The 23,423-nt window shown below is 46.6% G+C and overlaps 1 protein-coding gene across 2 annotated transcripts in view; it reads left to right on the forward strand.

Moving 5' to 3' along the window:
- NID2 (nidogen 2) overlaps positions 1–23,423 on the forward strand; it is a 61,445-nt gene that overhangs the window by 4,150 nt on the left and 33,872 nt on the right. The window contains exons 3-5 of one of the 2 annotated variants that reach the window (XM_084869885.1): positions 5,081–5,313; positions 10,768–11,495; positions 23,043–23,210. In XM_084869885.1, coding sequence (XP_084726011.1) covers positions 5,081–5,313; positions 10,768–11,495; positions 23,043–23,210 — 1,129 coding nt within the window. The remainder of the gene's footprint in view (positions 1–5,080; positions 5,314–10,767; positions 11,496–23,042; positions 23,211–23,423) is intronic. The other variant, XM_084869884.1, reaches the window with a different exon arrangement.

Genomic DNA, 23,423 nt, shown 5'->3' on the forward strand with positions numbered 1-23,423 from the left:
CTGTATCTGCCTTACTTTCCACCACGGAATAGAAAGACTAACTTGAGTGAGATGAATAGTGGAGATGAAATCACACTACAGCTTTAAGTTCCAATTTTGTCAGTTCCTTATTTGAAATAGAAAATTAAAATACAGGTAGCGTGACTTTGTTAATTTTCTCAATTTCTTCTGTAGTGTGGAAATAGTGCTTCTCTTACCCATCGTTCCGGGTGATGGAAAGACAATGGCAATAAAGATAAAACCATTTTGAAAGAAAAAGTGATTATGAAATGTTATCCGGTGGTTTCAGAAACAATGATTCAGTCTCAGCCTTAGTTTCCTAAGCTGGGAAATGGAGTAGCAATGCCTGCCTTACAGGATTGTTGTGAGAATGAACTAAAGTGACATTTTTATGTAGCCACTGCCATCCCTTAGACCAGTGATTCTCAACCTTTTTAACACCTCGACCCTTTAATACAGTTCCTCATGTTGTGGTGACCCCCAACCTTAAAATTATTTTCTTTGCTACTACATAACTGTAATTTTGCTACTGTTATGAATCGTAATGTAAATATATGTATTTTCCGATGGTCTTGGGTGACCCTGCTAGCGGTTCTCAACCTGTGGGTCATGACAGCTGCTGTAGAGCCTTAGACCATCAGAAAACACAAATAGTACTTATATTACGATTCATAGCAGTAGCAAAATTACAGTTATGAAGTAGCAACAAAAATAATTTTATGGTTGGGGTCACCACAACATGAGGAGCTGTATTAAAGGGTCGAAGCATTAAAAAAGTGAGAACCACTGCCTTAGACCCATCTGGTGTGGATGCTCACCCAATCTGTGTTCCCCTTTATGGCTTGATGGGATCAGGTTCTGGTTTTTTTATTTCTTGATCTTGCAAGGATGCTATGATGCAAGTCCTTTATACAAGGACTCTTTAAATACAAGGTTTTCCAAATTGCAGTTTCCATCCAGGCTTTTTTGGGGGGGAGGTGGGGAGTGCAGGAAGATTTGTAGATTCCATCTCTCTATCACTTTTCTAATTAAAATCCATCTTTGGACATTGCCATATGCTGAGTTGGCTTCAGAGTTTGTTTCATTTAGAAAGGAGATAAGGATTCTGTTTAGAGAAAGCCTGTTGTTTTCAATTACCCATGCTGAAGGTTGTTCTGAATACTTCACAGAGCTTTGTGACTTGAGTTCTTGTTTTAATAGTTCTTTGGAGGTAGATTTTGGCAAGTCGTCTATTTTGCTTGAAGGATTTCTTAAACCTTGGCATATTAACCTTATGTTGCAAAGTTACCTGAAATGTGAAGATATCAGAGGAATGGCATCTTTACTACTCAAACAATGTCAGTCGTTGCCCATCCTCTCCATGGATGTTCATGGTGGGTGTGTCAGGATGTTGTAGCTGATACTGCGGGGATATCAAGATGTAACTGCATCTAAAAATATGAACAAATAGTGTTTATCAACTCAGTTCATCTGAGATTCCTTGAGCTGTCATAGGTACTTCACGGAGCAAAGAAGTCACGGTATTGACATTAAAGAACTTATTGACGGACAGAGGGCTAGTGTTTACTTTAGCTGCATTTTTGGGGGGAAGGGGAGTATTGCTTTGCTGTTGTTGGAGGGATGGGGGTTACACAGAACTGGTTACACAGATATGTGTGATACTGGGAATGTTGTGTTGATCTGGATTTTAAGTTGGACTAGAAGAATGGATCTTGAGAGCAAGGCAGCAGGAGACGTTCTGAGCTAGGGTGTGGGAGAAGGCTGAGGAGCTGAGGCTGGAGAAATGGGTGAAGTAGTCATGGGGCGGTAGCATAAGATGAGCAGAAAGGTGCCCATTGGAGGCCCCTGTGGGGCCTGAGATATGTTGACTTGTTTCAAAGGATGGTGGCCATTGATGGAGGGCGTTGGAGCCACAGAGAAAATTCGAGGTAAGAGCAGGACTTTGTTGCTGCTTTTTGACTTCTGGAGCTGTAGTCTAGAAGAGGGGAGGTTTGCAGTCGATCTGAAAGAGTTTGACCTGAGGCTGAGTCATAGCTGTGAGGACTAGAGAATGAGACAGATAAGGAAATTGATGAAAGAAATGCTGACCTTCTGCTAAAGACTAAAGGTCAGGAAGGGATGTGATAGCACTGAGCATTTACCTTTGGATTTGGGGCGGGCCCTGTAGGATTTAGGCAGAAAATGAGTGGGTGAAAATCATGCACGTGACAGTATCATAATGGGCGATGGAGAATTATGCCAAGGCATGGCATTTAGTGCTGACACCAAACTCTGAGGCCAGAAGTCAGAGATGCTGTACTGTGGAAAGCATGCGACCCTCAGGAAGAGAGAAAACTATGACCCCTTTAGGAGTCACCCTATAGTGACTAATTTTCATTATTTTTGCAAGCCACTACAGGCCAGTCTCTTTGGGATAAAGTTGGCACTGTTCTGATTTTTTTTTTGCCAGATGACAAATTAGTTAAATCCGTGGTTGGCAAACTGCAGCTCGTGAGCCACACGTGGCTCTTTGGCCCCTTGAGTGTGGCTCTTCCACAAAACACCACAGCCTGGGTGAGTCTATTTTGAAGAAGTGGCGCTAGAAGAAGTTTAAGTTTAAAAAATTTGGCTCTCAAAAGAAATTTCAATCGTTGTACTGTTGATAATTGGCTCTGTTGGCTAATGAGTTTGCCGACCACTGAGTTCAATGAATTGGATGGGTACGTTTGATATCCATCAGCTTGGTTCTGCGAGTGTCCAGGCAATACTGACGGGTAGTATCCTATACCTGCAGAGGACAGCCCGACTCCTGCCTGCCTTCTGCTGAGGGCTCTGGCTTTTCTCTCTTCCTGATAACAAGATGACAGAAGCCTTGCAGCTCCACAGCCCCTGGCCCTGATCCCGTCTGTGCTGCTCCTCTGCCCGGGAAGGCCCCCCTCTCCTCTTTGGGATCCAGGGGGAGTTGGGAACCTGTGACCCTTTTGTGGGGTTTGGCAGCCCATCTGAGGGTTTCCCTTCAGGGACAGAGCGTGTGGGGTTCTTGCAAAGGCTTGTCTCTAGGAATGTGAAGACCTTTCCGGTCTGGAAGCCGGTCAGCGAGTGCCTTGGGAGGAGGAGCAACCCTCAGGACTTGTGAAAGCCACTCTTTAGCAATGAGATGTAGAATTTTCTGGAACTGACAAATGGCATATGAACCTTTTGTTGCATAACCTTATGTTGATATACGATAAAAAGTGATCATTTGGTGGGTGGGTGGCTTTCAGTAGCCAAACTGTTGGTGTGTACTTTGGGACACTAAATTCTATTTTAAAATTCTTCTTTTATTTGCCTCGATGGAGACACATAGATTAAATGCTTGCCACCTGTAATAAGTGCTTGTCTCTAGGATGGCGTGTAAAAGACATTGAGTAAATGTTCCTTGAATTTGTTGGCTGACTGAAAGAAGGAATAAAAAGTGCTAAATGCCCAGGCCCCACAGTACAAAGTCACACCCTCCTCTTCCCAGCTCTGCGTCCTTCCCCCCTCCCCCATCCCACCTCCCATCCCTTCCATTCCTTCACCATCTGTAGACTCTCCTTATCTCGTAGAATGTCTCTAAACTTAGAACCAGGATTTCTTCCTATCTCGGGTTTATTATGGGCAATCAATGCCAGGAGCTTTGAAAGCTTAGCTTTCCTGGAGTTCTTTTCTCTCCCTAGTTGAGCTTTATTTATTCTGACTATAGTAAAACTCGAAAGTTCCTGGATCTACACTAATTGATGACGTAGTGTATATATATATATATATATATATATATATATATATATATATATATATATATATATATATATTATTGATTTTGTACAGAAAGGAAGGGAGAGAGATAGAGAGCTAGAAACATCGATGAGAAAGAGTCATCGATCAGCTGCCTCTTGCACACCCCCTACTGGGGATATGCCCACAACCAAGGTACATGCCCTTGACCAGAATTGAACCCTGGTCCCTTCAGTCCCCAAGCCGACGCTCTATCCATTGAGCCAAACCGGTTTCGGCGATGACATAGTATACATATTACATGATGATGTATAGACATGATGCAGACACTCTTGGTTTATATTTGGCAGTAGCTCTGGCTTCCCAGCTTTGAGAAATTCTAGAAAACATCTCTTGTCTTTTGTTTTTGGAAAACACAAGACTTGCTGATAAAATAATCAACAACCACAATAGCAAATATACCAGCCCCACTCCCCTAAACTCTTTTTTTTAAATATGTATTTTTATTGATTTCATAGAAGAAGGGAGAGGGGGAGAGATAGAAACATCAATGAGAGAGAGTCATTGATCGGTTGCCTCCTGCATGCCCCACACTGGGGATCGAGCCCGCAACCCAGGCACAATGAGGTGAATGCGAACTAGAAACACTCACAAAGGTGTCACGGAGGGTCAGAGGACAGACATCGATCTACATGGAATCACAGCACACCCTAAGGGGAAGCAACAGAGGGTTAGGAGGTTTTCAGTCCAGGGAAATGTGAAAACCTACATGGGACAAAAAGGGGGAATGTTAGCCTCTGGGTCTCTGTTTCCTCATCTATACCTCTGGTAGGGGGTGTAGAGAGATGAATGGAAGAGAAAAGAGAGTGAGGCAATAGTAAGGAGGTCTTTTGATGAGCCAGTGCCCAACACCATGCCGCCCACAATGGGCATTCAATAAATAGGTGAATGAATGAATGAATGAATGATCCAGGTGAGTGTCCAGGGCAGGAAGCTAGGGCAGTGGGAATGAACAAGGTAAGTTTGCTACTTGCTCTCAGCTCTGAAAGAGTTTGGAATTGAGCATTTATACCTTAAAAGGTATTATGTTTTTAACCAGTTTTTTTTTTTGTACCTATACATATTTCAGCTATTAATCTGAATTGATAAAACGTGATTATATCTGACCTAGCTTATTAAATTATATTGTCACTTGAAGAGGAAATTTAAAAGAATAGTACGTATAAAAATTTTTTGGAAAAATCCTAATGAGGGGGGAAACCCTTTGTACTTGATGGTGCTTTGCTTGCATTGTCTTTTTGTTTGTTTATTTTATTAAGAATATTTCCTTTTATTTTTCCCCCCGCAGCTGAATACTTTCCAGGCAGTTTTGGCATACGATGAGTCCGATACCTACGCCTTCTTTCTTTACCCTGTGAATGGCCTTCATTTCTTTGGGACGCGCCCCAAAGAGTCCTACAATGTCCAGCTCGAGCTTCCAGCCCGGGTGGGCTTCTGCCGAGGGGAGATCGATGACCTGAAGACAGAGGGACCGTACTTTAGCTTGACTAGCACTGAACAGTCTGTGAAAAACCTCTACCAGTAAGTGCCCCAGGGCTAAGCCTTTCCCTGTTGGAATGGAAGGACCCTCTGGAGCTCCCCAAACCCAAGTGGTCAGAAGACCATTCAATAATATCTTGGTGGTTTCTAAGGAAGGCATCTAGACTAGACCCCGGGAGGAGCAAGGCCACCAAATATAAAAGGTCCTTTATTTTCCTTGTCCTGTTGGCTAAAGATACCTGAAACAGAACTCGTGTGTGTGTGTGTGTGTGTGTGTGTGTGTGTGTTTGCAGAGCCACTGAGGTTTGCTATGGGAAATATTGCTCTTGGAACCACATAAAAATACCCAGGAATATAACTGCCCAGATTGAAGTTTTTCCAGGTTACTTATTTCACAGAAGGAGATGTTGCGATTTTAGTCTTTTAAACAGATAACGTGTTAAAAGTTAGAGTAAAGTAATTCGGGAAATACGTAAACAAATAGATGGATAGGCTTTTAGCAGTGTCATGGTTTCACTGTGGCCGTATTATTGGTTTTCTATGGAGCAGCCCCTCAGTCCCATCCGCGGCTCACTCTGTTCATGCAATCCAAGCCCTTTCAGTTCTCCTCAGTCCACATCACGCCAGTATAGAGGCAGCACCTCTGGTCATCTATTAATTTTAAAAATATATCTGCTTTTAATCCTTTCCTGAATACGGATGCCGAAACCAGACAGAACACCTTGGCTGCGGCGCAGCCTCCCTTCCTGCCTCTTGGTTTCACTAGAGTGTTCCTGGGCATTGAAACACTTTACACATTTGCATGCCATCTGCTCTGCTTAGCTACCGAGGGCTGGTCCTGTAGCCAAATATGGTTACTCAGCCTAACATTTATTGAGAACTTACCACTCACCAAACTTTGTGCTAAACAGTCTCTAGAGGCTGTCTTAATTAAAACTCACAAGAATCCTAGGAGGTAAGTTAGATTCTTTTCTCAAACTTGACAAATGAGCTTAGGGAAGTTAAGTTGCCTGTAATCCCAGTTATTAAGTGGCAAAGCCAAAATTTAAGCACAAGACAGGGGCTCTGAACCACTTATTTTGTGCTGACGCCTGGTTTTCTTTTCCATTCCTGTGCATCTGTAGGTCTCCATCTAGCCTTTTAGTCTAGACTCTGGTTGAGAAAACTTCGCTCCTTGCTTTTTCTCCCTGGGTTCCACCTGACTGTTCCACCCTGGAAGCCTCAGAGTCTCTGCTCCTCAGATATAATGGAGAGCTCACAGGGGCCACACACTTGAAAGACAAAGGTGTCTAGGGCACAGGCCCTGCACTAGCAATTTGCCCTTTAGCAGGGTTGACAGACGATTAGGTCAACAGCTCCCAGCCCAGGGCGCAGGAGGTGGTAGGGGCCAAAGAGCCTGTCAGAAAAGCAGGCGTGCTCCCCCACCACAACCATAACGGCCCCTCAGACTACACACACGGCCCTGACCTACTGGCTCAGTTGGTTGGAGCATCGTCCCATAGACCAAAAGTTGGCAGGTTCAATTCCCAATCAGGGCACATACCCAGATTGTGGGTTCAATTCCTAGTTGAGGCACGTGTGGGAGACAACCGATGAATGTTTCTCTCTCATACCAATGTTTCTCTCTTTCCCTCTTCCTTCCTCTCTCTAAAATCAACTTTTTTTAAAAAAAATTAAAAAACAGAATACACACACACTTTTATTTACCTCCTTCCGTGCCTTCTCTCATTTTTATCTTTGATGCTTCCCAGAAAGTTCTGAGTTGCTTGATGAGAGCAGAATAGTTATGGGGCCAAAATGACTAACAGAGGGATTCTTCTTTAAGTGTAAGTCATGCTTAATATTAAAAAAACAAAATAAAATTACAAGCGATGCAGAATAATATAAATCAAAGTAAAAAATTACCCAGTATCACTACTTCAAGTGATAACTGGTGTTGATAGTCCTTCCAGAATTTTAGGTAAGTATATGTAAAAGAAGTTAAAAGCCATAAGGATATTATAGGCCTCTTTCAGTACAATATTTGTTATATGATCATTTTAAGGCAATTAAAACATGTATCATATCTATTCTGTATTATTAAGACAACTTATCGATAAACATTTCATGTTTCTGGTTTATCCTGTTGTAAATATCTTAGCAGTAAACAGCATAATATACAAAGTGGGGCAAAAATAGGTTTACAGTTGTGAGCATGTGAAGCAGAATTTATTCTTGTATTTTATTATTTTCCATATGAACAACTGTAAATCTACTTTTGCCTCACCCTCTACATTGCTCAGATTCTCATTTCCCTTAAAAGTAGAATTTCTGAAAAAAGATGTATTAAGTTTCACATTTTGATGTGTGTTAACAAATTGCCCTTCAGAAGCATTGCACCAACTTATATCCTCACTAGTAATGCAGGGCAGTGATTGGCAGTGTCTGTTCCCTATAGGCTTTTATCCTTCTTAATATTTGTGAATCTAACAGGTATAAAATGTTCTTATTTTCTAATTGCTTTGGTTACTAGTAAATCTGAACCCATTTCCATAGTTTATTAGCCATTTCTCTATCTTCTTTGTGATGTATCTGTCCAAAGCCTTTGCTATTTTCTGTTGGTGTGTTTACAAAGAACCCTTTTAAAACAGAAACAAAACAAACAAACAAACAAAAAACATGGTAAAGATCTCAGTCCTCTTCTATGCTGTGCATATTTTTATCCAGTTGTTCATTTTTAAAGATTCTTATGATCTAGAAGTTAGAAGTTGAGAGTTATCTTTTCCTTTATAATTTCAGTCTTGAAGTTATTCTCAGAAAGGTCTTCTCTACCCCCAAATTGTAGAAATGATCCGCAATTAAATCTTCTTTTTTACTTCTCATAATTTAAATTTTAAAAGATAGAGAAAAGTGGAGAGAGTAGCTAAATGAACAGCCAAATGAGCGTGATCTAAATTCAAGTTATTGACATTGCCATGTTCGTCAATTTTTTTTCTTTTTTGATTAAGTATTTTAAAGTAAGTCACACACACATCATGCCATTCACTCCAGGTACTTCAGTATACAACCCTAAAGAGTTAAGTTACTTCACTAGTCAGTGGAATCTTTGTATTCCTCAAACTTGTTCCATTGTTATAAGCTCAAAGGTCATACATTACACAATTCATAGTGTGTTTGTCATAAATCTTCTGAAAATTTGAATAAGAATGCACACATCTGCATTTTTGTACTTACGCTTTCCTATTTCCTGGAAGATAGTAGTTGATAAGTACTTATTATGTGCAAGGCCCCATGCTAGGCATTTTATGTGACTTTCTAACTTTATCCTCACTACAACTCAGGGAGGATGTCACTGACATCCCATTCTGTAGTCTTGTTTTTCTTTCTAGGAAATGAATTCTTTCCATCACTAAGCTTTCCAAATGACCTTGGACTTTAGGATAAACTCAGATTGGTTATTTTCCCATCATGCACACTGACAAAACCAAGATAATGATTTATATTTAATGAGAAGGTTATTTTACTTAGCTTTTATCTGCCATAATTTGTATTTTCCTACTCTTTGAAGCTTTTATAGTTTTCTGTTTCTAACATCAAGAAGACATTTCACAGCTGCAACACCTCCGATGTGATAATAAACTCAGTATCCTCAGATCTTCAGGGGTCTCTCTTTAGTGTTCCTTATTTGCTTGCCAAGAAATACCAACATTAATTCTCAGAACTTACAATGCATAGCATATTACACAAAGGATCATAGTTTTGCTTTCTATATTTCTGTTTTCCTAAGCTAATTAGAATAGCAGCAGCAGCAATAATCATAACAATAACACACACACACACACACACACACACACACACATACACATAGAGATAGAAATAAACAGAGATAGATAGATAGATAGATAGATAAAGATTCATTCCCAAGGATATTTTTTTCTCATTGATATTTAGAGAGAGTGGAAGGAAGGGGAAGAGACAGAGAGAGAGAAACATCAATATGAGAGAGAGACATCGATTGGTTGCCTCTCACACCCACCCTGACAAGGGCCAGGGATCATGCCTGCAACCCAGGTATGTGCTCTTGATTAGAATCGAACTAAGATCCTTCAGTCTGCTGGCTGCCACTCTACTCACTGAGTCAAACCATCTGGGACGTTATTTGTGGCATTTTGATTAAACTATTTTCTTACTTTCCCTTTAACTTTGTTCTGTGGTTGCTCAACATTTTAGACTTCTTCAATTGTATTTCTTTGAATTTTTTTTACATTGACTTAACCATTCTCCATGAATTAGTTAACTGATTGGACCATGTGACTAAGCAGTGAAATGTCTTTAACATTCTGCAGAGTATAGTAATTCAGATGTTGTGGAGTTATAATAACTCAGGTGCTGATTAATTATAGAGTATTTATTTTCTGACATAAAATAATAATTATTTTATAATAATATAAAGCCCAAGTGTAGAGAATGGGTTTTGGAGTTAGTGCCTAATCCAAGCTGTTAATTATTAAGAAGATAAGTTAGTCTCTCTAAAACTATTTTCTCTTCTATAAAGTTGGGCATGGCCACTGCCCCTGCTTTGTAGATTGTACTGAAAAATGTTAAGCACTTGACGGATAACTCACTCTTAAAAGCATGTGGTAGTCATTGTTTGGCAAAAATTTTTTAGCATACATTTTCTTTTCTTTTCTTTTCTTTTGAGAGAGAGAGAGAGAGAGGAAGGGAGAGGAATAGGGAGAGAGAAACATGAGAGAGGAACAGGGATCATTATCAATCAGCTGCCTCCTGCAAGTCATCAAGCCCGAAACTTGGGATGTGCCCTGACTGGGAATCAAACCTGTGACCTCGTGGTTCCTGGGTTTGACACTCAACCATTGAGCCACACAGGCTGGACAGTATATGTTTTCCTAAAAGTAGAAGAAAGATAAATATTTCTGCATTCCTTCTTTGTTTTCAATCAGCCAGATTTCAGATAAAATGTGGATTGTAGAGCAGGTTACAACTTGACAGTCTAACATTCTGTGGAACACAGCCTTTGAAAGTGACTATAAATAAGAGGTTGTTTATATCAAAATTCCAGTATCATCCTTTTAGTTAATATGTAAGTCTCATTTTATTTGTTTTTTCTATACCAATGAAAACTCTGAATCTGATCTTGATAGTCTTTTAGTTTTAAAATAAATCGCTCATGAACAACATAGACTGATGAACAAGAACAGACCCAGAGACAAGGAACCATGGGTCAGGCTGTTGGACCTCAGAGAGAGGGTGGGGATAAAAGGGAGAGATCAAACAAAGGGCTTGTGCGCCTAACCAGTGGTCAAGGACAATAGGGGGGTGGGGGCATGAGTGGGGAGGGGTGGAGGATGGGAATGAGGGGATGAGAACAAATATGTGACACCTTAATAAAGAAATTTAATAAATAAATAATAAATAAATATAACATTGCTCACCATTTGTAGGAAGATGGGTAGTGGCCATTTTTATTACAAGTAGTGTTTTGTTTTGTTTTTTTAGACACAGCAACCTGGGGATTCCTGGAGTGTGGGCTTTTCATATCGGCAGCGTCTCCCCACTGGACAACGTCCAGCCAGCTGCAGTTGGAGGATCCCTTTCCGAAGCCCGCTCCTCAGCTTCCCGGGAGCATTCCTTCAGCCACGCCGCAGCCCTGGAGAGAAACTACAGTGAGGACGATTTGGATTATTATGGTGAGAATGAGGAGGAGCCCGAATACCCACCGAGCGAACCGGAGGAGGCGATGAGAGGCCACGGCAGTGCCAATGCTTCCGTGCGCTCCAGCTCTGACTCGGGGCCTGTGGGAGGTGGGCTCTCTCCTCCAGATTCCTACCCGGACTCCCCTGTGCACCCAACACCCAGAAACAGGCCGTTCTCTCCGGAAACAGCATCTGCCTCCTTGGACTCTCACGCCAAACCAGGGAGGCCTGTGAAGGAGATGGAGGCCCGGGAGAGAGGAGGCCAGGAGGAGTCTTCGGAACAGCCATGGACCAGAGGCCCAGCGCCATCAGAGGCAGAAGGACATGTCCTGGGTCCTTCCCAGGGAGCCCCGCCACCCTACCTGGAAAACAGAAGCATCCAGCCCGACGTCGACGGAGGGGCGCTGTCTCCAGAAAGGGGCGCCCATCCGGCCCATGGTGAAGGAGCGGAGGCGCTGCCCGGTTATGCCAGGCCACGGGGTCCCGGGAGCCGCGCGGAAGGGCAGGAAGATAACGGTCCCAACACTGGGGGTAAGTGGCTAGAACACTGGGTGCTCCGGTCCTATTTTTAAAAAGGCTGGTTTTGCACGGAGCCATGCCTTTCCTCTCCGGCGAGTACGTGGAGAGTTTAGCCAAAAGAAGATTGGAACTGATTTCTGAACGCATGTTTCAGGAGATAGAGTATCTTCCCTTTGCCAAATGCATCTTGGCAGGCGAATTCCTTTTGGAGTCTCTTGACGATTAATAATGTTTTTTTAAAAACATGGGCCTCATGGAGCGAGCGGGGAAGGACCGGCTTGCTCGTGCCAGCGCTGCTCTCAAGGGTGATGAAGTATTTCGGTTTTGAAAGGTCAGCAAAGGTATAAAACATTCTGGGGCTTCACACACATCACAGCGCTGGCGGGCAGAAGACTGGCTCCAAGATCCCAGATTCTTACTGTGTGAGGAGGGGACGACCCTGGTGCTCCCCTCGGCCAGAGCTGCTTGGCTGTGCGTGGGAGGGGACGCCGCGGGGAAAGGACATGGCTAACCACCTGCGTCTTGTCATTCCTGCTCCGCGGCGGTGCAGCTGTGACATCCGCCTCCCCGGAGCCTCGTCCTCATTTCATGACTCACTGACCTGCGCGAGGGGCCAGGAGGGACGCGCCGGGAGGAGGCGGGGGTTAGTTAATTCACGCAGACGCAGAGCCCGTGTCGCCTTCTCTTCCCGGGGCAGCCTTGTCGTGTCAGCTCTTTCTTCCCAGCCAGGGATGTAAACATGGGACGGGACACTGACCACAGAGCCATCCCATGTGTTCCAGGGCCTGCTCCTCTGACCTCTCATGGGAGGAAGGAGGTCAGAGGTGAAGGCATTCTTCAGGACCTCCTGTTTTGTTTTTTTTCTTTCACTTTTTCTGTTTCCCATCCCTTTTGTGATAAAGAAGGAAAAAAAAAAAAAGTCGACCTAGCAAAGAGGGTCTTCTGCGGTGGTATGGGATTTGCTTGGAGAAGTGCTTATTTCGGGAGGGAGGGGACTATCTTGTGACTAAAGCTGCACTGTGGAGTGACCAGAGGGAGAGTGTTGGTGTCAGACTCGGGTTCTAGAGTCCTGGCTGCCACGTCCCTTGCCAGGTCACGTGAGGCAACTTCTGTATCCCCCCAGCCTCTGACTTCTAAATACGTTGAGAGGATTGAATGAGCCCTAACTGATTTGGCTCAGTGGATAGAGCATTGGCCTGCGGACTGAAAGGTCCTGGGTTCGATTCCGGACAAGGGCATGTACCTTGGTTGCAGGCACATCCCTAGTAGGGGGTGTGCAAGAGGCAGCTGATCGATGATTCTCTCTCATCGATGTTTCTAACTATCTCTCTCTCTTTCTCTCTGTAAAAAATTAATAATATATATATACAATATATATAATTAAATGAGATATGAAGTTCTTAGATTAGTGTCTGCACCAGTTGGCTCTTTGTAATCGGTGGCTGCTGTTACTAATTATGGAACATTTACAGCGGTGGGAATGAGATGGGGGCGGGGTGAGTGGAGAATAAGGAGCAGACTTGTGAAGGGGTTGTGCCTTCATTTGTGCCTGAAGACTGTGCTGCTGCCAAGCTGGAGATGTGAGTTTTAGGGGAAGGCTTTGGAACCTTCAGACCCTCTGGACCATTTCCTGACTTTCCAGCTTAGGTAAGTTCCATACATCTAGAGAAAGTTTGAAGCTAAGTATTAAAGGTTTTCAGGAATTTTGAGGCAACGATGTATTTCTCAATGGTGTTTGCACTTGTGATTTCCTGCCCTGGGAAGAGGTTGGAATGTTGAAAAGCAGACCCAAGGAGCGATTTATTAAAGGAGGAAGAGGAAGGGGCCGTCCCTCCTGCTTTGAGCTGGGAGAGGTTGAGATCAGTGAGTCAGCGGAGGAGGTTGAGGGAACTGGCCATGGAGAACAGAGGCGGCCACCGTAACTCTCCTGGGGCACGAACTATGTATTTATCAGACACTGGAAGGCGTCTCACTGACAGCTGGGAAATGGCAAGATGCACATGAAAAAGCTGGTTAATACACTGAGACAATTAGGAAAAAATAAATCTAACGAGCCACCAGTATGTTAGAGAGTGGAGAGGAAAAACTTCAGCACTTGAAAGCAGAGAGGGAAAACAGCTGAGCCTCTGTTTGTGCCTCAGGTTTTAGGAAGACTGTGAGGTATAGAACCATGCAGGCGTTAGGTTCTTTTGTATAGTAAATGTCTCCCCCCCGCCTCCCCAATGAAACTTTGGTACCCCAGAGGTCTCACTGGCAAAAAAAGGAGATCCCTTGGTGGGTAGGAGTCGCAGAGACCTAGAGCATTGCCTGCTAACTGCCAGGCCTGACCCATCCCGCCTGGCTTTTTCTGTGATGGAGTGGAGGAGTGGACTGTGGTGTTCGGTGGACTGGAGCTTGATTTCCAGCTCTGCTCTGTGGTTTTGTGACTGGAGGGAGAGGTCCTCGTCTCCCCTGGGTGGGAATGGGGGTGGGTTTCTTGCGATATCCCAAGAGAAATAATTTTCTGAGGCTTGCAGGGAGAATGAGATGTAGTAGAGAGCTTTGTTTCTGTGGAAGGGCATCCCTGAGTTTCCACTGTCCCGCTTCCCTCAGGGCAGTGATGGAAGAAGGGTAGCTGGGCTTACAGATCTGAATTGGGAGCCAGTGTCCAGAGCCTCCTCTCCATGTTGGAGAAGAGTCCAGTCGGCATCAGGCTAGCTCGGTTTGTGCTCCCCACTGCAGTCCATCGGCCCATCGCAGGTGGGCCTGCAGGTCCACACGGCTATGGAGGAGACACGGGAGAATGCAAGCGAGTCAAGAGCACATGAGCCACAAGAGAGAAAATTCCTTTGTTTAGGAGATAATGTGTTTCCAAATTTCATTCCCTTGCAGTGGCCATGCCTGTTCTGGCCAATGATCTTGCTCCCATCAGGCAAGTACTTTCCCTGCATCACCCCAACTTCACAGGGCATGCGTCTGTCTTCCCTGGTCAGGTGCCTTCCCCCAGCCTATAATGTCTGGCTTCCCCCTTTGCTCTTTTCATTATATATATAATATTATAGATAGATAGATAGATAGATAGATAGATAGATAGATAGATATTTATAGATATATAGATATATATAGATATATAGCGGTAATATGCAAATTAGGCCGGGACGCCGTAATGGGTCACTACCAGACAGGAGGAGATTGCATGCGCAGGTGAGGCCCGGAGACAGAGACTGGGTGCCTGCCCGAGCTGGCATGGCGGCATGGGTGGCCCCGGAGCACACACAGACAGGGGGACTGGGGAATGCTGTGAGTCAGGTATGGGTCCTGGCCCCCCACAGGGTGCCTCCTTGCACAGTGGGAGGTGGGGCACCCCTTCACACGATTTCAATCGCGTGCTGGGCCTCTAGTTATTAATAACTGGCTAATTACAGTGGTATCAGTTTGGGGTAAGACTTAAGCTCTGTCTGGCCAACATTTTCCTTAGTTCTAACGTGGAAAAGTTTTAGACCTCATTAAGTCACTGTGACCATTAAAACTGGGCATCGGAAGCATCGGAAGCCTAATGAATTTTAGTTTCTCCTTCAAGCTTCATACCGGTAGTAGTCATCTTGCTAAAACAAGAAAGTAAGATTTAGTTGCAGCTCCTCATCCCAATATCTCCCCCTTCTTTTATTTTAATTTCTCCTTCCCCACTTAGGGACTCTTATTATAAACTTTCCTTTTTGTTAAGAAATCTAGATTCTTTTCTGATCTTGTCTACATCAGGCAAGAATGTCCCAGTCACAAGCTAGTTCTGGCTTCAGGTATATACTTGCCTTATTCTGTTGTCTTAGCCCGGAAGCAGCAATAAAAGGAGGGTGCAGTGTCCTCTGCCTCAGATGTTTTATTTCTCCAGGGAACACTAAGGGCTGGTTGTCAAACCAAAAAGTTACCTGCTGTGTGCTGTGTCCGATTGAGGCACTAGTGGGAGTTCCCCCTGGCATTTGTGGGTGCCCACTGGGGCTCCCAGAGGGAACTTGGCTGAGGATTACACTATCACAGTTAGTCCTCGGTATTGCCCTGTGAGGTAGTAGTATTATCCTTCCCATTTTATGGAGGAGGAAACTGAGGCCTGGAAATATACTGAGTGACCTGCCTGAGTAAGAGGCAGACCAAGCTGGCCAGAAGTAGGCTGGGAAGTAACACTGTGAAGGGTGAGTCAGCGTGTATCACGTCAGGGAAGTCATGAAGGAGGAGGTGCTTGAGCCAGGCCTTCAGGCCAGAGCCTGTTTGAGAGGGCAACAGTGGGGGGGAATTCTGGACAGGGAGGCGATGAGAATGGAGGTGTGGAGGTGGACATGGAGAGACAGTATGTGAGTGAATGGAGGGGGTGGGCATGAAAAAGAGAGAGAGAGAGAGAGAGAGAGAGAGAGAGAGAGAGAGAGAGAGAGAGAGAGAGAGGAGCTGCCAGTGAGGGCAACCGCTGACTAGAATGGGGACTGCCTGCATGTGGGTAGCAGAAATGACATTGAGGATGGGAGTCTTAAGCCTGCGGAGGTGGTGCTCCGAGGACCTCTGTCTGCATGATGAATTAGAAAGGGGGCAGGACACCTGGCTTTGAGACACCCCAGGCATTCATGCTCCATCGCAGGGCCTTCTTGTTTCTCCTAAGATGGCAGTCAAGCGGGGAAAGCCCAGGTGTGAACCGGATTTCCCTGTGGCTTCCTGTCCAACCCTTCTTTTGGCCTGGAAGGCTGCAGGGTGGTGGTGCTCAGGCAGCTTCTACCCTGGGATGCACTGGAGCAGGCTCCACCGCCCAATCCAGCTCTCCAGCAGGAGAGCCCTCTCTGGGTGCACCTCTGGCTGCTGCGGGCTGAGAAGACAGCGGGGAGAGCCTCTGGTGTCAGGACAGTGGATGTAAACCCCACGCCCCAGCCAGGCGCCTAAGAACCGTTGGCCTGACAGCATCTCTGTGCACCGCACACATTCATCGAAATAAACGAACATGTAAACTGGAGGGAAAAGCACACCACCATTTTTTGGTGTAAATTCGGATGTGGTTTTTCTCACTAGTCTGTCATTCTGGGAGGTGGGCAAACTTAGAGAAGTCTGGCTGCTGTGGGAAGGCGGGTCCCTTCTCTGGAGGTCATAGTAGAACTCGTTTTAAAAAGTCACTCCAGCCTACCAGTTTGGCTCAGTAGATAGAGCATCGGCCTGCAGACTGAGGGGTCCCGGGTTCGGTTCCGGTCAAGGACATGTGCTTTGGTTGCGGGCACATCCCCAGTAGGTAGTGTGCAAGAGGCAGCTGATCGATGACTCTCTCTCATCGATGTTTCTAACTCTCTATCTCTCCCTTCCTCTCTGTACAAAATCAATAAAATATATTAAATTAAAAAAAAAAAGTCACTCCAGCCCAACCAGCATGGCTCAAGGGCTGAGCATCAACCTATGAACCATCAGGTCAGGTTCGATTCCTGGTCAGGGCACATGCCCGGTTTCTGGGCTCAGTCCCCTGTGGGGGTTTGCAGGAGGCAGCCATTCAATGATTCTCTGTCATCATTGATGTTTCTATCTCTCTCTCTCCCTTCCTCCCTGAAATTTAAAAAAATAAAAAAGCCATTCCAGCTGCCTGGGGCAGCCCCACCAGGAAGCCCTCCGCCCCCCTCGTGTTCGCACAGTGAACCCGGTCTGTGCCTCGAGTTTGCCCGCCTCCCACGTGGCTGGGCTGGCGCCCGGAGTGAGGACGGGCAGGCCCAGGGCTGAAGACAAGCGCTTAACTGTTTCTGGGGAAATGAAGATTGACGGGTGGATCAGAGCAAACGAGGAGAAGTTTTCGTTTTTGTGAAAAAATCCCAATGAAGATAAGTGTCAAGTCCTTGGGCAGTGCCTTTGCTTTTTCCCTCTCTTATGTATCCTCATCCTGTTTTCCTTTCTATTAAGGATATGAGAAGAGTGAAAACGCATTAAATGGAGAGAAGAAGTGAGATTTAAAAACCCTCTTGTTAAGATTCCTTGAACAGCTGCCTACCCTAAGTTAGTTAACAAAATCTTTGTGAATTGAACTCACTCACATCTGGCCAGCCTCCGCCTCCAGCCCCCCCCCCCCCCCCCCCCCCCCCGCTGTCCTACAGTGCCAGCACCTGTCTCGGCCATATGGACTCCATGACAGAGGCTCCCTGGCAGAGAGGGGGTCTCCCGGAGGGGCTGGGAGACAGCCTGCCCCTGTGAGTAACTTCAGGAGAGAGGAAGCCGTGGAATAAAAATGGCTTCTCAACGTGGGGGGTGTAGTCCACCTGCATGTGAGGCCCTTGTTGAAAGCGCTGGTTTCCATGCCCGGCCTTAGCTTCTGAACCAGATTTGCATTGTAAAACCAGGCTCCCTGGTGATTGTGAAGCCCACACTTGAGTACTATCGGTGCAATGGAAAGACATGGGATGAAGAGCCAGAATATCATGTAATCTCTGTGGGCCTCGGTTTTCTTATCTGTAAAATGGAGGCAACATCTCCTTATCAGAATTGGAAGAAGTGTGTGAAAATACAGTGGAAACTATGATGTAAAGGGCATATAAATAACCACGGAACAAGAAAAACAGGCCCCCCCCCCCCTTTTTTTTTTGAGATGCTCACATCTTATCCAGCTGGGGTCCAGACACTGATTCCACACCTTTAAGTAGTTCAGCGTCTTTGAATCACATGCAGTTCCCATAGGAATCTGAGAAGTCCCATTAGCCAGACGCGTGGCTTTTCGGGCCCCGATAGAGAGGTGCCCATGGGATCACATTTCCGGGTCCAGCTCTCGCCCTTGGTCAGGGAAGGCCTCTGGGCCTCTGGGCGCGGGGTTGCCTCCGTTAAAGGGTCCTCACACTGCTTGCTTGTGGATCCGGGCCTAAGTGGGCCACAGCACTGCGATGGGCTTCTCGGCTGGCCAGGAGTGAATGCACGAGCTTCCCTGAAATCCCACTCGCCCCAGATGGCCAACATTAAGGAGCATTCTCTAGCACAGAAATGGAACGTGTGCAAACACCCTGAACGTTATCATCCGTGGGGAGTAGCTGAGGCTCAGGTTCCCAAGGCCCACCCATAGAGAATCTGAGTGTGCTCTGGGAATGTGCCTTTTTAACAGGTACCCAGGTGATTCTGCTGCAATGCGGGATCCACAGGAGAGATGCAGCTCCCTCCGAACTGGTGGAATAGCGCCTGGGGGAGGGGATAAGTCCCTGTCAGAGCTGGGTTGGCACTTCCCTGCCCAAAGCTGCTGCTAGAACTGACCTCCCACCAACCTGCTCCTGGGTCTTCCTGTCTCAGTAAGTTGGCAAGATGTGGATACCCTGTGGACTCCTCGCGGCCTTTCCCCTCTCTGCTCCTCCCTCCACTCCATCCACCAGCAGACCCTGTCAACGCCACCTCAGATATTCCGGGTCTGGTCCCTTCTCCACCTCGCCACCAGCACTTCCTGCTACTAAGGCACCGCTCCTGCCCGAGGTTCCTGAAGTCGGATCATGTCACTCTTTTGCTGAAAACCCTTGGCAGCTTTCCAGCTCACTCAGCCTCAAGGCCCATCCTCCTTGTGACCTACAGGTCCTGGGAGACCTGCAGGGTTACCCCTCTCCCTTCTCTCCTCTGTCCTCCCACAGCCCCTCCCGCCTGACAGGCTGTCTGCCTCCACTGTCCCCTTCTCCAGGCCTTGCCCAAAGGCCGCCTTCTCCAGAGGCCTGACATTTAAAGGAGCACATTCACCTTCCCCGCTGGTCCTTCCCTGAGTTCAGTCTCTGCACAGCTCTTGGCACAATCCTCCATACTAAGTAATTTACCTGTCTGTTGACTCCTGCCTAGGAGATTGTAAGCTCAGGACAGGAATACATTGTCTTTCTCTCTCTAAGCCCCCCCATCCCCACCCCATCCACCCTCACCTCCACCCCACTCTAGCCCCAATTCCTAGACCAGCACCAGGGCCATAGTAAGTGCCCAATAAATATTTGTTGAATTGTTGAATGAAGATTGCAACAAGCATTCGCTTTGCACCTAGCAAGCCGCCCTGTGGGAAGTGAGTGCACCTGTGTGTGAAGGCAGGCAGGGAAAAGGGGCCCCGAAAGCAGGCCTTACAGCCCCCTGATTAGGAGCAAACCTATTTGAGTGCCCCGGGCGCGGCTGGCCTGGGGCGGAAGGCTGAGCTTGTGACGCAGTGCTTGGCTCAGTGAATTCCATCCTGAGGATGCCCTGTTCCTCACGCACACCAGATTTTAAAAGACTCCCAGGCCAGCTTAGCAATAACGAACTTAACCCATCGTTTGTCTCATCCTAGCCTTTCCTGGGAGCCTAACCATTATTTTTCTTTGTTAGAAAAACGTAGCCTGCACGCCAGTCAGCTTCAACGTGCACAGTTGTCTTTGTTTGTGGCTGGCTGCATGGCCGTGCCTCTCTACCTATGTAGAAGCCGTGCCTGTGGCTAGTATATCAGTTAAATTAATCTAACGCTCCACATCTGTGGTCCTCCATCCCTTCTCTCCGTCTCATAACCCACCCTTGGAACGGGAAATGGGTCAGAGAACGAGTCTTCACCAAGGAACAAACGGGGGGCACATGACACAGATCCATCCTTTCCTTAATTTGGGGCAGAGCAGCGATAGAGTTTGGTTTTATTTTGAACTGGGTTTCCCGAAAATGACTACACTGTAGACCTGCATGAGATTGCTTTTTCACCTTGGGGCTCAGAGTTTACTAATTTAGAGAACATGATTTCTGCAATGAGGCGTGAAAAGAGGTGTCCTCCCAATTTCAGAAATGAGGAAACTGAGAGACGACGGCCTTTGCGTAGTTTCCCACGGCCATCTGAGCCATGCTGGGGTAAGTTCTAGGCCAGTGGTCGGCAAACTCATTAGACAACAGAGCCAATTATCAACAGTGCAACGATTGAAATTTCCTTTGAGAGCCAGATTTTTTAAACTTAAACTTCTTCTAGCGCCACTTCTTCAAAATAGACTTGCCCAGGCCGTGGTGTTTTGTGGAAGAGCCACACTCAAGGGGCCAAAGAGCCACATGTGGCTCGTTAGTCGCAGTTTGCCGACCACGGTTCTAGGGCTTGGGACCCTCCGGGTTCTAGAGGGAGAATCCGGGTGGCAGCCGGGCCTGTGAGCACACTCAGGTGTGCCTTCCCTCCTGGGGCTACTTCTTTGCATTTAGTTGCAATTTTGAGCTGGAGAAAACAGACTTTGACACACCCAAGCCACATTCATTTCTTTTTACTTCCTTTCTTAAACCAAAGGTAGACAGTGATAGATATATAGCTTCCCTCTTAGAATAGTTTTTGTCATTCTGTCTTGAGTTTTTGTCACTTTTCTGTTTTAAAAGCTGTTCAGGGTTAGTATGCCTTGTTTTTAATTTTTATCAGGCTGGGGTTTCTCAACTGTGCCGTGCAGGCCCTTGTCCCAAATCTTGAGTCACCAACTTCCTTCTCACTCGTTTCCCAGCCAGATGTTGCCTTGGAGTCAAGAGTCTGTGCTGCCACCCCCTCGGCTTGCTGGACCTCAGGAATCTGTAAGCAGCACTCGGGTGCTGTCCAAAAGCTCCCGCTCTCGCTTCCCCCTACCTGTGTTTTCCCAGGGTGCTGCGGTACCCCTCCGATCATCGCTGTCATCTTCTGCCGTTAAGTCTGATAGCTCAAACCTTCCTTGCTGAAGCCTCTGCTGACTAGCCCCAGACCCCTGGTCAGATCCTTCACCCGGCTCTCATGATGCGTGGACCAGGCTTCCCTGGAGGGGTAATAGAATCCTGAGTTCAAACCCAGCTCTGCTGCCTCCTGCCCCTGTGACTTCAGGAAAGTCACTTGAACCTATACCTCAGCCTGTTCATCTATGGAACATGGATCAAAGTCGTCCCCTGCTCTACAGAAATTAAGAGTTCACGTTCATAGGGTAGTGTCTGGCATACATTAAGCACTAGTTCAGTGTTAACTTTGTTCCGCCTGGTGGGTAAAAGTCTTTATGGAACTACTAGTGGCCCAGTGCATGAATTCGTGCTCAGGTAAGGTCCCTAGGCTGGCTGGAATCAGGGCCGATCGAGCCCTCTGGCTGCTGGCTAGGGCCTTCCTTCATTCTGTGCCACCCCCTGGTGGTCAGCGCATATCATAGCAAGTGGTTGAACTCCCAGTTGGTCGAACTCCAAGGGGACAATTTTCATATTAGCCTTTTATTATATAGGATATTGTGACATATACAGTGCTACATCTTCCCCCACTGGTTTCTTTGTTTCTGTTCTCTGCTGGAATACTGGGCAAATATTGATTCCCCCCCTCCCCCCCGCGCCCTCCCCTCCCCCATCATATTGCTTCCCCTCTCCTTCCCTCTTTTCTAGACCTAGACCTGGGATACCACTACCTAAACTAGGGTGTCTGTCTTCCTGGGAAGACAGCAGCATCAGTCTAGCACTAGAGTTCTGTGCCTTTCCTGTTGGCACAGATACCCAATACCAGCTCCTGGGGATACAGGAGCAGAGGTGTGCACAGCCCCTGTGCCTCCTGGTGGCTTTGCTTGGGATTGGCATCATCCCCAGTGTCAGGGAGAAAGCCATCTCTTGTCCATCAGTGCCCACCCCAGCCACACCCCACCCATGTGGCCCTTTATGATGCATGGTGTTTGCTCCAACTCCTTTGTTTCTTGGTAGCACTTGGAAGCTTGCTTGTACCCAGGTCTGCTGGGGCTTCCAGGAGACTGGGGTGGTGGCCAGGCTCTACCACCGCATGAAGTCCTGCCTGTTTCCCAAGAAACCTTGCAAAGGCTCAGGGCTTTCAACAGCTGGATGGACTCCCAAGTCTTTCCCTCCATTTTCTCCCACACACTTTCCTTAAGGGAGCTGCGTGTTCTTTAAGGCCCCTCTCCTCAAAACAAACAAACAAAAACAAAAAAATTTTTTTTTCTGGGTAGTGAGATAAGACATAGGCTATTCTCTTTAAGGTCAGGGTCTCCTAAAAGAAGAGAAGCATGAATGGTTAGGCATAAAATGGCATTTGTCTCTTTTGTCTTCCTCTGAGGGGGTCAGGTTGAACTAAAGTTGCTGATCTTTGGCCGTGTTTGACCCCCAAGCTGGCAGTTTTGTACAGTTCACCCTAACACGTTCTTACTGGTGGGCTCTCTGTTACTCCAAGCAGAGTGCTCAGCTCACGCTGGCTCACCAGCCTGGCAATGAGACCAGGTGGGAGCCCTCGGAGTCAGCAGCCGTTCTTGCCAGACCACGCAAGTTCATCCCCCTGCATTGAGTGTTATCCCTGTCCCTCAAACATCAATACCCACGTGTTTGTTACAATCTACACTGATGTAACGGAGAGGATACGGTGTCCACGATGAAGCTGGCAGCATCAAGGAGGCTGGAATCGCCTAGTCCCGAGGTCGGCAAACTGCAGCTTGCGAGCCACATGCGGCTCTTTGGCCCCTTCAGTGTGGCTCTTCCACAAAATACCATGGCCTGGGCGAGTCTATTTTGAAGAAGTGGCATTAGAAGAAGGTTAAGTTTAAAAAATTGGGCTCTCAAAAGAAATGTCAATCGTTGTACTGTTGATATTTGGCTCTGTTGACTAATGAGTTTGCCGACCACTGGCCTGGTCCTTTAATGCAGGTTTGTTTGACCTTCCAGACTTCTTGTATAGAACTCCCAACAAGGAGACCTGTGAACACAACCACCAAGGGTGCTCCCGGAACGCCTTCTGCACTGACTACGCCACCGGCTTCTGCTGCCACTGCCAGTCCCAGTTTAACGGAAATGGGGAACACTGTCTGCCGAGAGGTGAGGCGTGCCAGCCTGGCAGGCTGGAGGCTGCTCCGTGTCTATTTCTGCCGCTGGCTCATTTCCAGCTGCCACTGGGAGCTCTGTCTGTACACCTCGTACCTCTGCTACCTGAACCGAAGCCTTAGCAGCTCGCAGATGCTCAATGGATGTTTGAGGAATGAGCATATTTGGGCTAATGTCCCAATTTGAGGATTAGCCAAAAATGTTAAT

This window comes from Pipistrellus hanaki (assembly GCF_964339955.1).
Source record: "Pipistrellus hanaki genome assembly, chromosome: 1".
NCBI classification, from domain to species: domain Eukaryota; kingdom Metazoa; phylum Chordata; class Mammalia; order Chiroptera; family Vespertilionidae; genus Pipistrellus; species Pipistrellus hanaki.